The sequence below is a fragment of the Charadrius vociferus genome, unplaced genomic scaffold (assembly GCF_000708025.1).
Source record: "Charadrius vociferus isolate BGI_N301 unplaced genomic scaffold, ASM70802v2 scaffold611, whole genome shotgun sequence".
Lineage (NCBI taxonomy): Eukaryota > Metazoa > Chordata > Aves > Charadriiformes > Charadriidae > Charadrius > Charadrius vociferus.
Window position 1 is genome coordinate 376,904 of NW_009646844.1, and position 14,066 is coordinate 390,969.

Consider the following 14,066-nt stretch of genomic DNA (forward strand, 5'->3'; position numbering starts at 1 on the left):
GAACAAAACAAGAGGCAATAACAACAACAACAAAAAAAACTCGTGAGGTCAATCAAAGTTCAAGACTTGGAGAAAGACGAAAATCTGTGTGTGTGTGTGAGAAAGAGGGAGAAGTAGCCGTGATTGAGAGAAAGGAGGCAAAAGGAGACAAGATAAATTGTGATTATCTGGTGGAATCAAGACACTTAACTGCCCTGTCTGATTCCTGAGGGGAAACAAATGGAGCCTATATCTTTGCACTGCAGAAGGATAATTTGTCCCTGTTTCCCTCAGCCCTCGCCAGAGCCAGGTCGGCGCTTGGGCTTGTGGCAGCTCAAACAGCATCCTCGGAGGGGTTTCTGACAGATGTGGTACTCCCACAGCTCTGCGTGCCCTGTCCGAGTGGGACCCTCTGCTTTTTGATGATTTCCTGGTGATACAGACACTCTTGGGTGAAGGTAGCGCTGCGTTTGCGATCCTTTGGCGATTCCTGTGTCGCTTCCATGAAAGAGAGCATGGAGTCCAGCTGCGGGGCTGAGTATCTCTGGGTCAGGTGTTTGCCTTGGTCTGGCTTCACCCATGGGTGGGAAAACAGCATCTTCCCTGTGATGAGCCTGGAAAATGAGATTTCTTGTCGTCTGCTGAGCGGTGACTGTGGCCCAGATGTTCCAGCTGTGCGTGTTTGCCTTGTGCTATCCAGCTAGTCTGCTCCTCCTAGTAAATTGAGGGGGGGGTGGGGGGAGATATGGAGAGAAAAGCAGGATTAAATAAATTGGTGCTAAAGGAATCAGTGGAAGGCAGCTCCTATAAGCTTTTTTTCTTGGACCCCACAACCTGGAGTCTGACCGCAGGCAGCAAAGGAGCCCATCGTGCTCCGCTGCAGTCCTCTGGTTTCCACCACGCACCGAAACTTAGCATTCCCCTGGGGTAAAGCTTGCAAAAATCAGAATAACAAATGGCAAAGCCATCGTGAAGTCTCATTTCTTATTTCAGGGCTCTGTTTCTCATTATCTTCTATTTAATTTGTTATTTTGATCTGTATTTTATGCCTTTTTTTTTTTTTTTCCCCTATAATGAATTGGGAGGTGCTCTTAAGTTAGGATGGTGATTACTGGCTGACGGACAGGTAAGAGAATGGGTAAAACAGATCTTGGTGTTTGGTGCTTTACTTGTGAGGGTTTAAGATGGCATTTTCCTGTGATGTAGGAGAAGGTGCAGCTTACCCTTGAATGTTCTGAGCTGCCCTATTTATTTCCCAATGAAGATTCTTGTTTCTAAGAAACAAAAAGAAAGAAAAACGGAGGAGGGTATAGGTGCTGAATGTTCCCCTTCCCTCTTCTTTTACTGGCTAAATCTGTCCTTGATCTTGGTACGCCTGGACCAGGGAGCAGTCGAGCCCAGCATGCCCTTTCCCAAGGATCTAACTTTGCACGTCTGCTGGCCGGCAGGAGCGAGGAATGCGTGTGGGATGATGCACCCTGCCCAAAAATGCCTCGCCGCCTTCTCCAGGCTATCCTGAATTTAGGAACGAAATTCCCTGACAGTGGGGAGGTAGCTGTAGTGCCGAGAGACAGAGAAGAGTTAAATGTTCGTTTGCCGGCTGATTTCTTTGTGCCAAGTGGGTTTGCAGCATATAAACCATGAATACGACTATGATTAGAACTGGCTGGGACATGTTTTTCTTATTCAGCAGAAAAACATGATTTTGAAGATCGTTTTTCTTCCACTGTGTGTTGCGACTGAGACAGAGACCTTTTGGGATTTGGAGTTTGAAGTATTTGCAGTTCTGGAGGGAATTGCTGATACCCTGTTGGTCTAGGGATTTCGTATGAGATGTAAAGGGGGAAAGTCTGTCTCCCTCATTAAATTTGGCAGAATAGACACCTATGACCCTGGATTTATCTTGTCTGACTTAACTGGCTGTCGCCACCATGGGGACGGTCACAGTCTTGCCCATTTTCTGGGGCAAAGAAACCTTTGCCAAGAACGGCTTCAGTCATCCTCTAAAATAAAACCGAGCTAGTAGCTTGTTTCATATCAAGGCTCTGAGGTTGGAGAAGGTGTAGAGTCACTCCATATCTCTGGTGTTGACTTCACTGAAGAGATGGGAACTTTGCAGATGAACCAGTTGATCACAATCACTTGGATGAGGAGTCTCACTTGTGGGTCTTTGTCCAAAATGTCTTTGATCATGACCCGTCGCTCGCTTGTACCTCTGTTGGTGGAAGGAAATTTTTTTCCAGTGGTTAACTGTAGTTGCTCTTCTTAAAACAACTGCCATTCCTTCTCCAAATAGACATTTGTCTGGGTTTGAGCACTGAGTCTTGCTGTGCTTTCTTGCTCTGGAATAGTCATCCTTAAGTATTACATTTTGTGCTCTTCGTGGATATGCCTCGAGATGGCCTGAGTCATCTCGTTCTTCTTTGTCATAAATCAAGCAGTTCAAGCTTTTAAAGTCCTTGTTCAGTGTAAAGTGGTTTTGCTAGCTCTTGAACATTTGTGGCTTCCTCTTGCACCCAGTCCTGAGGACGATACGGCTTGCAGAATTGCAGCCTTGGCAGAACCAGCTATACAGCCCTAAAGTCCCTCCTCCAAGTGCCTGAACCCCACTGGGACTCTGCCTGCCAGGGCATGGAAAAGAGGTCCTTGTGTGCTTGGAACCCTGGTCCTGCTAGAACATTTGGTTTTGGGATGCCCTCCCCTGCAGCTGTGGTCCACCAGCTTTTTTCAAGGGAGTTTGGAGCAGGGTTGTGAAAACAGATTTCTACCAAACAAGCCCAAATGACCAAGTGCTTCACCTGGCTGCTTGGTCGTCCCCATTATTTGCTGTGCTATCACCTGAGTTTGTACCAATAGCAATTTTACATTGTGTTAGGATGTCCCCCGACCGCCGGTGGTGGCCTTGGGACCTGCAATGCAGCTGGGTCCTCACTCGAATGCGCTTCATTGGTATTGTACAGTGCTAAATTTTTAATCGGAAAGTCACGCAGTGCTAAGTCAAATGTCTTACAAAAGTCTATTATTTCTTCACTATTACCTTTATCTGCCAAAATTGTAATCTCATCAAAGAACAAAATCAGGTTTGTTTGACAAGGCCTATTTTCCATAAAATTGTATTGACTGGCATTAATTATGTTCCTATCGTTTAATTCTTTATTAATGGAATCTCATATCGGCTTTTTTCCATTATTTCCACCGTGATTGATGTCAGGCCAACCAGTCGGTAATTGCCCGGGGGTCGCTCTGCTCACTGAGCTGTGCCGCTGTGTTTGCCCTCTGGTCTGCCAGAGCTTCTTTCCTCTTCCCAGACGGATGAAATTTTGGCATCCATTCTCCTTGGCCCAGATGACTTGGGGTCATAGGGTGCTCTCATACTGCCAAAGACTGCTCATGCAGAGGTTGTCCCCCACATCCTTGGGGCCAGAGGGCCAAGGGATCTCCTGTCTTTTTCTCTACTCACCAGCACTTTTCCTCTTGTTTTCTCCCCTCTCCTGCTGAGGAGGGGACTGAGAGCAGCTGGGTGGGTGACAGGCAGCCAGTCGACCCACCACATCAGATTTTGGATGCGCTTGGAGGTGTCACGGAGAAGCCCAAAACGATGGGGCTGAAATGAGGCTCCAAGGGTGGCGGCTGTCCCTTGCTTTCAGGGCAGTAGAAGTCATCCCACTCTGGGAGCAGTGTGGAGTTCACAAACAGGACACGTGGCTCCCACATGGCAACTTTGGAGGGTCTGGGTTGCCTCTTGGGTGCAGTCAGGAAGAGATATTTGCGACTACGTGCCTGTGAGGGGTGCCTGAGAAAGGCTGCTGTTGGCTGGGGTATTCAAGATGCTGCAGAAGATAGTTTCAAACACAATTTGGCAGAAGGTAGTGATGGATTTGTCCCAGCATCTCTCGCGCTCTCTGAGTGCGTGAGCTCCACGTATGCCAAAAAGACCAGCACTTGCCGCAGTGTTTAAAACAAAGCCCAGGTCTGTGCCTGGCTCCAGGCCCTACCAAACCCCTGAGCCTCGAGGCACCTGTGGGCATCACGTCCATGCTCTTGGCCTTGGGATGGTTGCTCTTCACCTGGAAATGTTGTTGTATCTGCTGGTGGTGCCCCTCGGCGGGGGATAGCGTGAGGGAGGCTGGTGGGCGCTTACCCAGAAGAGGCAGGAGTTCCTCCATTGTATCTAGTTTCCGAGATTGCCACGCTTCTGCTGAGCTAATGTGACTTTCTCTTTTGATAAGGGTGAGGGAGGAGAGGAGCTGCGGTACAATTTATCTGTGCTAGAGAGAACAGTAGCACTATGTACTACTCCCCTTGCTGCTGAATAAACGTTTGAGGCATTGTAGTACCATGAGAAAATAATTTTGGGGGATGACTTAAGGGAGGAAGGTGGAAGACCTGATTATTTTCAGGATTTCGCCCCCTCTGTCCCATTTCATTCATGATTTCTTTCCTCTCCATCTCTCCCAGGCTCCTCAGTGACTCAGCTGCTGGCCCGGGACCTGGACAATGACCCGCTGGTCTTTGGCGTGGTCGGGGAGGAGGCCAGCAGGTTCTTCGCGGTGGAGAGCGTGACTGGTGTCGTCTGGCTCAGGCAGCCCTTGGACAGAGAGGTAATGCTGCTTTCTGCTGAGAGGAGCGGGGGGAAAAACATCTCCGCTAGCGTAAATGGTGGCTCTCCATCTTTGGTGGCACCTGAGATGCTTCTGGGTGTTGCTGCCCCCGCAGAGTCGGGAATCCAGGCGTCTGGTGTGTCCCCGTCCGGGTCTGTCCCTCGCCACCTTGTCACTGTCTTCAGCTTAGTGGGGACACGGGGAATAAGCAGGGTGCTCTGGTTCCATCTGGCTCGGTGGTTTTCCTGGATCCCAGAATAACATTTGCAAGTTTAGAAGTAAAGAAAACAATAAATGAAAATGATCTACCCAAAAGAGCAGGATGTTCGTACGTTCAGGGGAACTTGCAGGCTCTGTCTTTAAACCTGTATTCCAATTAAATCCTTTACTGTTTCAAACAGCGTATGAGGAGGTGGGAGGTAGCCCTGCTTATTCAATCTCATCATGACTTTTCATCAGCTTGTAGATTCAGGCTGCTGGATGCTAAATTTGGCAGGATTTTTGCCTCGAGGCTGTTTCACCCCCTTATTTTCCATGCTAGTTTTGGCGTGCAAGGATGATATCCCATCCAGGTGCCTGTTTTACAAAAGCCCTGGCCCTTGCCGCATTCCTGGGGCGAGGAGGAAGGGATGCCACAGGTGCTTTGGACAGGAGCTTGGGAAGACTGGGAAAACACTCTACAACTTGGGCAACGTGCTTAATTTCCCCTGTGCTCCTGTTTGCCTGTGTTTAGCACTTCTTTTGCCAGCAGCAGCGTTGTGAAGATAAAACCCGTGAACACACCTCAGGCGCTGCTGGTGGTCCCCCGGTCGGAACCAACCAGATGCGGGGATGCGGTGGAGCAGGGCGATGGATGCTCCTCTGGCTGGGGGAGGGCAAATCCAATTTCGCAGCGTTTAAAGAGCGAGGATCTGGAAAAATAAAGTGGTTTTCTTCACCCCTCTCCCCTCCACCTCCCCGTGCCAACAGCTGCTGGCATGAGTCATAAATCTTCCCGTATTCAAATGCCTACAGCTTCCCAATAGTTATGATAACAGCCTTAAGCCAAGGAGGGTGATCAATAGATTTATTTTTTTTTTTAGGTGTATTTTGGTGGAGGGTGGGAAGGGAAGGAGCTGAGCAGAGCTTATACGCATGGTCAGGCTGAACCGGGAGAGGAACCTCCACCCATCGACCGATTTCAGGGGCTCAAAGTCAGTGGTGTGTGGAAGAGGGTGAAGAGAGACACGTGCGTAGCTTGGTATGGACCTGGGAAAGGTGGAAGTGGCAGTTTATGGTGGAGGAAGCAGGATAGGGAGGGATGGAGGTGGGGAGGACGCTGGCCTTGGATGCATGGGATCAAAAAGTCAGGGGGGAGAAAGCCGTACGAGAAAAGCGGTGGGGAAAGAAAAGCCGAGGGGTGAATTCTCAGACAATGGAGGAGGAAAAAGAGAGACTTGAAAAGGGAAAGGGAGTAATGGTAAGGTAAATGATGCAGGAACAGGGAAAATCAAGAAAAAGAGGAAGGAGTGAATGTATAGTGGCAAAACAATTTTTAAAAGTTTTTTTTTTTTTCGCTCCCACAAAGATTAGAAAGAACACAGGTTTTTAAAAAAAAGACAAACCCCGAATCTAAAAAAAGGATGTGCTAAAATGAAGGGTGATGGCAGAAATTAGCATGTGGCAGCTTTCTCTGCTTATTTTATCAAGTTTTCAAAATGAAATGCTCAACAGGTTGTTTCTTCTCTCCTGTTTTTTTCCTTTCTTTCCTGCTGCTTTGTCCCTTGCAGTGGCACCGATGGGTGCGGGAGTGGGGAAATGTGGTGGGGGGTGTGTGTGTGTGTGTGAAAGACACAGAGGCAGCAGGGTGGGATGTGATGAGGAGCCAGAGGCTCTCCTCTCCATCGGCGGCATTTCAGCTCTTCGTTCTGCCTGCAACCATTGCCCCGAGGCAGGAGCTAGGAAAGGACTTCTTAGGCTGGGAGGGGGACAGATGTTGGGTGCGCGCTCTGCTGAGCTCTTCACCAAACCCTTCTCCCACCCTTCCTACCCCGGTGCAAGCAGAGCTCCTGGGTCCGGGCACCAGTGGCTGCTGCCGGTCCCCTGAGCTGTTCTTATTAGGAATAAATCAACCAAATCTCTGCAGCCCGGAGAGCCATTTCGAGCTTGTTTTCCAGCCTTTCCTGAGCGATGCTTCGGAAACATCAAGTCGCTGTGCTCTAGCAGCTCCGGCAGGGCAGGAGAACCAGGGGTGGGAAGGGATGCCCGAGGAGGGAAGGAATCGCAGGGACTGGAGGAACCAAAAAACGCTTAAGCACCATTTGGTATCAGATAGGCGTGTGTCCATCCTTGCATGATTTCTTGGTAAAATGAAAGCAAAACAATTGCTGGTGGAAAAGAAAGGTCAAGAAGAGAAGGGCTGCCTGCACTAGCAATATCCCCCTGCCCTGACACCAAAATAATCCCCTCTTCCTCGCCTTGTCCCTCAGCCCAGTGACTTCAATATATAGAATCACAGACTGGTTTGGATTGGAAGGGACCTTGAAGAAGATCATCCAGTTCCAACCCCACTGCCATGGGCAGGGACACCTCCCACCAGCCCAGGTTGCTCCAAGCCACGTCCAACCTGGCCTTGAACACCTCCAGGGATGGGGCAGCCACAGCTTCTCTGGGCAACCTGCGCCAGGGGCTCACCGCCCTCACAGTAAAGAACTTCTTCCTAATATCTAATCTAAATCTCCCGTCTTCCAGTTTGAAGCCATTCCCCCTTGTCCTCCTCCTATATAGCCATTTAAGACCAAGCTGCTAATTTAGTTAAACCAATAAGGAACAGAGGGCTGTACAGGCATTTTTTAATTTTTTTTTTTTTTTTTAAATGAGTTTATGGGATTTCAGCCAGTTCTTACCACAGGCCCTGGGCTTATCCCAGCGCTCCCAGCTATGTGATATCGCAAGAACCGCTGCGTGGCAGGTAAGTTGGGAAAGCAGCAAGATTTAGATTAGCGAGACTATTTTGTGTTGTCATCTCGAACAAAAGCTAATTACACAGCTCTTTCTTTGGACTTTCTTCTCTCTCCTTTTTTTTTTTCTTTTTTTTTTTTTTTGTGTCGTCCCTGCATCTTGCAGCGGGGGACAGCACCGGGTCGCAGTGCATGGTGGGTGGGAAAACTGCTTTTTCTCCGCCTTGTTCTTATTCCCCCATCGCTGCTACGAGCGGGGACCCGTGGGGCGTGCAAAGAAAGCTGGGGCTTGCTGGCACGCCGCAGAAGGTTCAACAGCGGGCTCCTCTCATCTACTTTAGCGCCGAGTTGTCTCTTTAAAGTGCTCAGTGGGTAGTCGGGGAGTCGGTTCCTGAGCCCCCGCATCCTCCTGACCCGGGGCAGAGGAGCTCTCAGTGCCCGTCACATACCCTGGAGCCCCGCTGGCATTGATACTTCTCAGCGTTTTACACTCAACGTAGGTAATTGCGCTCGAGCGCTCCTTCTCTTCTTGAAGGTCCTGAAAGCGTTTTGCATGTAATAATATTGGCTAAAAGTCCCGAGCCTGCCATCTGCAGATAAACACTACAGTATCTTTAATTATATGTTTTTCTTCTCCTTCCCTTTCAGACTAAGTCAGAATTCACGGTTGAATTTTCCGTCAGTGACAGCCAAGGGGTGAGTGTGACTTCTCATTTCATGGTCTGCGGCACGGGCGGAGGGGAGCGGGGGAGGACAAGCTTGGGTTACCGGGGGACCTTCAGCATTGAGAGAGTTTCGGGGAGCGGGACCACCCCTGGCCACCACTAGCCAATAAGGCCAAGTCAGAAAAAGCAGCCACAAGCTTGCTTTAGGTCCGAAATCCACGGGTAAAACTGACACCCGTTGTTATCCTCGTGGCCGCAGGTGATCAAAGGGACGGTCAACATCCAAGTCGGAGACGTGAATGACAACGCCCCACGGTTCCACAACCAGCCCTACAGCGTCCGCATCCCGGAGGTAGGGAACGCCGCAGCCCGGCTTCTGGCTCTTCCCTCCATGGCCACGCTCGCTGCCTGGTTGCTGCCATAGAGTTGTCTGCGCTGGCCACCAAAGGACAGGGATGTCCTCCTGCCCTGGGACTCTCACTGTGGTTGGGGAGGAGGGGGATTAAACCTCTGGAAAGTTGTTGTTGCTTGAAAATAGGCAGAAGCAAAGTGACGGCGGTTTGGGTGTTGGGGGAAGGCAGGTGGAAGAGGAGGTTTGGAGCTCTGAGGCTTTGCGGCCTTGGTGATGTCTTTCCCATGACAAACGTGAAGCTTGAAAATAGCTGTAAATGGGAATCTGTTTCTTTTCTCTTCCTTTGAGCCAGGGGCGATGTGCAGCTCTTGTCCCGCCTCAGGTCACCGTGATGACCAAATATTTCTCCAAACGCCTGATTTCTGGCAGGGTCCTGCCCAAAAGCTTCTGCCCTTGCTGGTGGTTTCCATTAACACCTCCGTAGCAGGACTTATCCTGTGATGTCCTAGGAATGAAGTTGGTCGGAAGGGACCACAGAATATCATCTGGCCCAAGCTCCCTTCATGTTAGATCAGGTTGCTGGGGGCTTTATCCAGCCAAATGTTGAATACCTTCATGGGTGGAGTTTCCACAACCTTCTGCCGCTCTCTCTCTGCCCTGACCGTTGCAAAGAACGTGACAACTAGTCATTTTGTCAGGGAGAGCTTCTGCACCTAGAGCTCAGCTTGGCAGAGATGCGCCAAGAACTCACAGATCTGGTGTGAATTTGGACTTTAAAGATGGGGAATGAAAGGAGGTTGCTGGTGCTAGGAGGAGAAGGTCGGGGTATTCTATTTGAAGCAGAAGATTAGTAGGGCTTTTCACATCCTCCAGTGGAGGAAACCTCTCCATCTCACACTCTGGTGCCAGAGTTTTTCCCAAAGTGTGCCTTGGGGTGTGCATGAGGTCAAGCGTGCCTCTGTGTGTGTGTGAAATCAAGCGGTCTTTGGTAATTGAGTGGTGCAAACGATTGTGTTAGAACAGTTTATTTAAAATGCTGACTGCTGATGCCCTGCCGTTGCGGGGCTTTGAGCCTTCCCTGTCCCTCTGCTGCGAGGATGAGGTTTCTTCATTAGGTTGCTTGCGATGGATGAGCCGGGAGTTTTGGTTTCATCTTCGCACCAAGTCATCTGAAACCTCCCTTTGAGAACGACACTGGGTCAGAGTCATTTCTTCTCCTCTTTAAAGTGCGAACAGCGCAGAAACGACTTGGCAAAAGCCACACGAGCAGCTCCTTGCTCTCGCCTTTCTGCTCAGGCCTCTGGAAGTTGATGGGTGGCCGTCTTGCCTTGATGCCAATCCTCCCGGTGACCATCTGTCTGCTGAGGTCTGCAAAGCCAAAGGAACATCAGCAGGACTGAAGGAGAATAGTCCCCTCTCCCCTGCCCTCAGATTTACCTCTGGTTTTGCTCTTTGCAGCACCTGGTACAGAGGACTCCCTTCTCCATGTGGAGCAAGAGATGGAAAGTGGGTTTCTGTGTCTCCCCTGGGAACTGGTGCTGCGTTAAGCCCCGGTGTTTCTATACCTGAAGCAGCCATGCCGTAGCTCTTCTTGCTCGGTGCTTCTGCTCCGGGAGCCGACATTGCAAATCTCAAGCCTTCCACGTTGCCCATCTCAGCCCGCGTCAAGCCTAGGGAGCGGGGAGGGCAAAGGTCCAGTGCTGCTTTGGAAAATCAAGGCTGGGCGAGGAAAGGGAACTGCAGGCAGGTGATCTGGACAAAAATAAAAAAAAAAAAATAAATAAGAGAAGAGGCGGAACCCCAGAGTCTGCCTCTCGCATGTCATGCTGGGGTTTTGCCAGGGGGGTTTTCCAGGACTGTCTAATCGTTTGGGGTACGGCAAGCACGGTGCTTCCCCCAGTGCACCCGCTCTGCCACTTGGCCTTGGGAGCTGTGCTTTTCTGGAGGGTGGCCTAATCTAATTATCAGGCGTCGTGTGCCAGTTTCCAGTTTCTATCCACGATCTTTAACCAAGGGCAGCCAATCGGAGGTAATGAGCCACAAACTTGTTGCTCAGCCAGCATCCTGGAGGCACTTCTGTTCTTCTGCCGGGGAGACAGCGTTTCCTTGTCAGACGCTGGGAAAGCAAGGGATGGGGTCCTACCATCCAAGGAGGACCCTCACAGGACACGTGAGCAGTGAATTTGCACTCTGTGTGTGCTGGCATGGCTCTCGAGGAAGAGATGCCCTCTTGCTTTGAGAGCTTTGCTGGGCCACGGGTTGTCCTTGTTGCTTGTCCTTAAAACTGGAGGTGATGTAGCATGGAGATGGGCCTTCAGAAGCTGAGGTCCCCGGAGCCAGGGGATGTTTTGGGTGCAACTGAAGGTGGGGAGGTGGTCATGGTAGGGGATGATGGCATGCTCAGGTCACCTCGGTGCTCCAGAGAGGCCAGGGTGAAGAGCATGAGTAGAAAGACCTGTCTCAAAGACCACCCAAGCTGAAGGGCCTATAGCTAACGAACCAACGGGGGCTGGAGCTTGGGGACGGAGAAGAAGCTAGCAGAAGTGCCTAGCGCGGCTTTGCATAGGCTGGCTCTTTGCAGAATTGGCAGCTAATGAAGGGGTTTTTTTTTCTCTTTTTAATTTTGAGATAAATGGGTGTATCGATTTGCAGTTGTCCTAGCTAATGGAGCAGCAACAGAAAGGCTATTTAAACCTCGCTGCTTATTGTGTGGCACTAGGAAAGTCAAAAGAAGAGTGTGCATAAATAAATGGAACGTGAAGTAAACTGACCTTTAAAAACAATACTGCCTCTAAACACCCGTCCTGGCGTTTTACACAGTCCGCTTGATTTGAGAACGGGAATATATTAGGGCGCGGGCCGCGGACGCGATTCTTCTGTAGCGTGGGGAGGGAGGGCGAGAGTTTAACCGTGGGCTCCTCCGCATCCCAGCAGCTCCGAATACCCAGACCGGGGATCGCTCATGCGTCGGGCTGATGCCACTGGTCCTCTGCGCTCGTTGTGTCTTAATCGCATCCCCGGCACCTGCCTGGAATAGCTGAGCGAGGGGCTATTGTGGGGAGGGGGACGTTGCTCCAGCGTAATCGTCCGTCCCGTCTGGGCAAGGGCGCCCCGTGATTTGCTTGTCAAAAGGCAACGAGGCGACGCGGACGCTGTCGAGTCCGTAAAGAAAAGGGGAATCCTGCTAGAATTGGCGACTTAATTCACCAAGCTGGCCTCGACAGAGCTCATTAAGTTCTCGTGTATTCATTTCAGGCTAATGGCTGTCATGCTGACTGCTGTTTGATTTGCTGTAATAGACTTTTATGGCTTTCTAGTTTGCTAGGACGTGTGTGCCTCTGTCTGTGCCCTGTGGTGCTGCTGTAGTACATTAGTCGCTCGTGCGCTTGCTACTCTGACCTTCAGGGTTTGTTCTCCTCTTGGATGCACCCCTTGCACGTCACCTCTTGCACGCGCTCTTTTTATTATTTTTTTTTTTTTTTTTTTTGTGCCCTCCTCATCCTCACCCAGCCCCAGGGTACCATGTTTCTGGGAGTCTCGGCTTTTAAATCGGTGAAGATATATGGCTGAGCCCGTGGCGGGCTGTTGTGGGGATGCCTCGGCTTCTGACAAGTCCGGTCTGTTTTCTCTCATCTGTTTTTTCCATCCGACTGCATCTGTAGGAAACTCAGTCTTGTCGGATTGTCACGCTTCAAAGGGTTTACGTGAAGCGAGCAAGCGAAGTGGAGTCAAGCCCCCCCACGTTGGTTTTGTGGTACCTGGTGCGGTGTTGGCATTGGGGTGGACTCTTCCCATAGGTGCCTTCGAGGCTATCCTGTCCCGGCTTCCAAGCGTGAGACCTTCTGGGGCACACAGCCCTCCGTTTGCCTTTGAAGTGAACATCTACACCTACCCGAAAGACGGTTGCAGAGAGGTGGGGGTCAATCTGTTCTGTCAAGTAAGAGGTGATAGAACATGAGGAAATGGCTTCAGGTTGTGCCAAGGGAAGTTTAGATTGGATATGAGGAAGAATTTCTTCACTGAAAGGGTCATCAGGTGTTGGAAGGCGTTACCCAGGGGAGTGGTGGAGTCCCAATCCCTGGAGGTATTTAAGGGTCATGTAGATATAGTGCTGAGGGACATGGTTTAGTGGTGGGCTTGGCAGTGTTAGGTTAGTGATCAGACTAGACGATCTTACAGGTCTTTTCCAATCTAGGAGATTCTGTGATTCCTTAAGCTTATTCTGGAAAGACATCTGCAAAAGTCTCTTCTGTATCTGATGCTTCCAGGTGCTACGCTGTCTATAGGGCCACGTCTTGGTCCTGCAGAGCATCCTCAAATGTTGAGGGTGTTGTGTGGTGTGGGTAAGCAAGTCTAGTACCTTCTCCTGAAGAGCAGTTTTCTTCCATAAGCCCCAGCAACCTGAGCCTGCTGATCACATTCAAACCCTCCATGGCCTTCTCTTGGCCCTGGAGTATCGTCAGTCTTCACGTGTTGGCAGAAAGGTCGCTCAGTCGTTGGTTTCATTGCTGGAATGTTCCCTTCAGGAGGTTTCCAGTGGTGTTTTCTCTCCTTCGGCGTTCTCCCCACCTCACTCCTCCTGTTACAGTTAACACACTGTGTGATTTATAAAGTAATATGTATTTTTGGGTTACATCATCCAGCAAAAGGCTGTCCTCAGCCAGGCTGTGGGCCAGAGCCTGCCGTTTAGCACCTGGGCCATTCCCGAGATGACAGTTGCACCACGAAAAACTATCTGTAACATGACAGGAGATATTAATTATAACGGGGCTCTGTTTTCGAAAGGCACCCGCTGCATCTATAACCACAACCATCAGCGCTGGGAACGTGCACATCACGTCTTGAGCTCAAGTAAGCGCCAGCAAGAGGCAGGGCTGTGGGAAAGGAGTTTAAAAATAGAAAGGGAAGTTTTCTGGGCGGCATGCGGCATCGGCTCGGCAACTACAGTCCAGCTTGCAGGTGTTGTGTCTTCTGAACTCAGCCCCCATTTACCAATTTATTTTAACTGGGAGGCAGGCGGGCACTTACCATCAACAGCAGTCCCTTCTGCTCGTGGAGCAGCTTTTGGGATCGAGCCTTCACAAGCTGCTGGTCACCGTTTCCATCCTTAACAGGGTGGTGTAGTTGAAAACAGTGGCTTTTGTGATGTTGTAGTTTTTGGTGGTGTTTTTTTTTTTTTTTTTTTTAAATTGGGCAGAAAGGTGTTTGGTGGGGAGGGGGAGAGAAAGGAGGGGACTGTCACTGCCATATCCCATTGCACAGCCTGGAACGGGACCGTGCTGGATAGTGAGCAGGGGCAGGGAGGATCAGAGAAAACCCCCAAAAGCCCTAGCTGTAATTAAAATTATTATTTTGCTTTAATGGTAATAATGTGGGTAATTACATCAGTTTGCCTGCCATCCTGCCGGGGAGTCTTCAGGGGCTCGTATAATTCTATTGCGATGGCTGCGAGACCTGCTGCTGCGCATACGAAGCAGCCGCAATGAGCGGGAGCTCCCACTTCAGCCCCGTTAGCCATTCCCTTGCACGC

General features: G+C 50.3%; 1 protein-coding gene across 1 annotated transcript in view; it reads left to right on the forward strand.

Annotated features, from left to right (window-relative positions):
- The window catches only part of CDH23 (cadherin-related 23), a 223,734-nt gene that overhangs the window by 54,075 nt on the left and 155,593 nt on the right, over positions 1 to 14,066 (forward strand). The window contains exons 4-6 of the mRNA XM_009894006.1: positions 4,438 to 4,580; positions 8,168 to 8,215; positions 8,444 to 8,536. Of these exons, the coding sequence (XP_009892308.1) occupies positions 4,438 to 4,580; positions 8,168 to 8,215; positions 8,444 to 8,536 (284 nt within the window). The remainder of the gene's footprint in view (positions 1 to 4,437; positions 4,581 to 8,167; positions 8,216 to 8,443; positions 8,537 to 14,066) is intronic.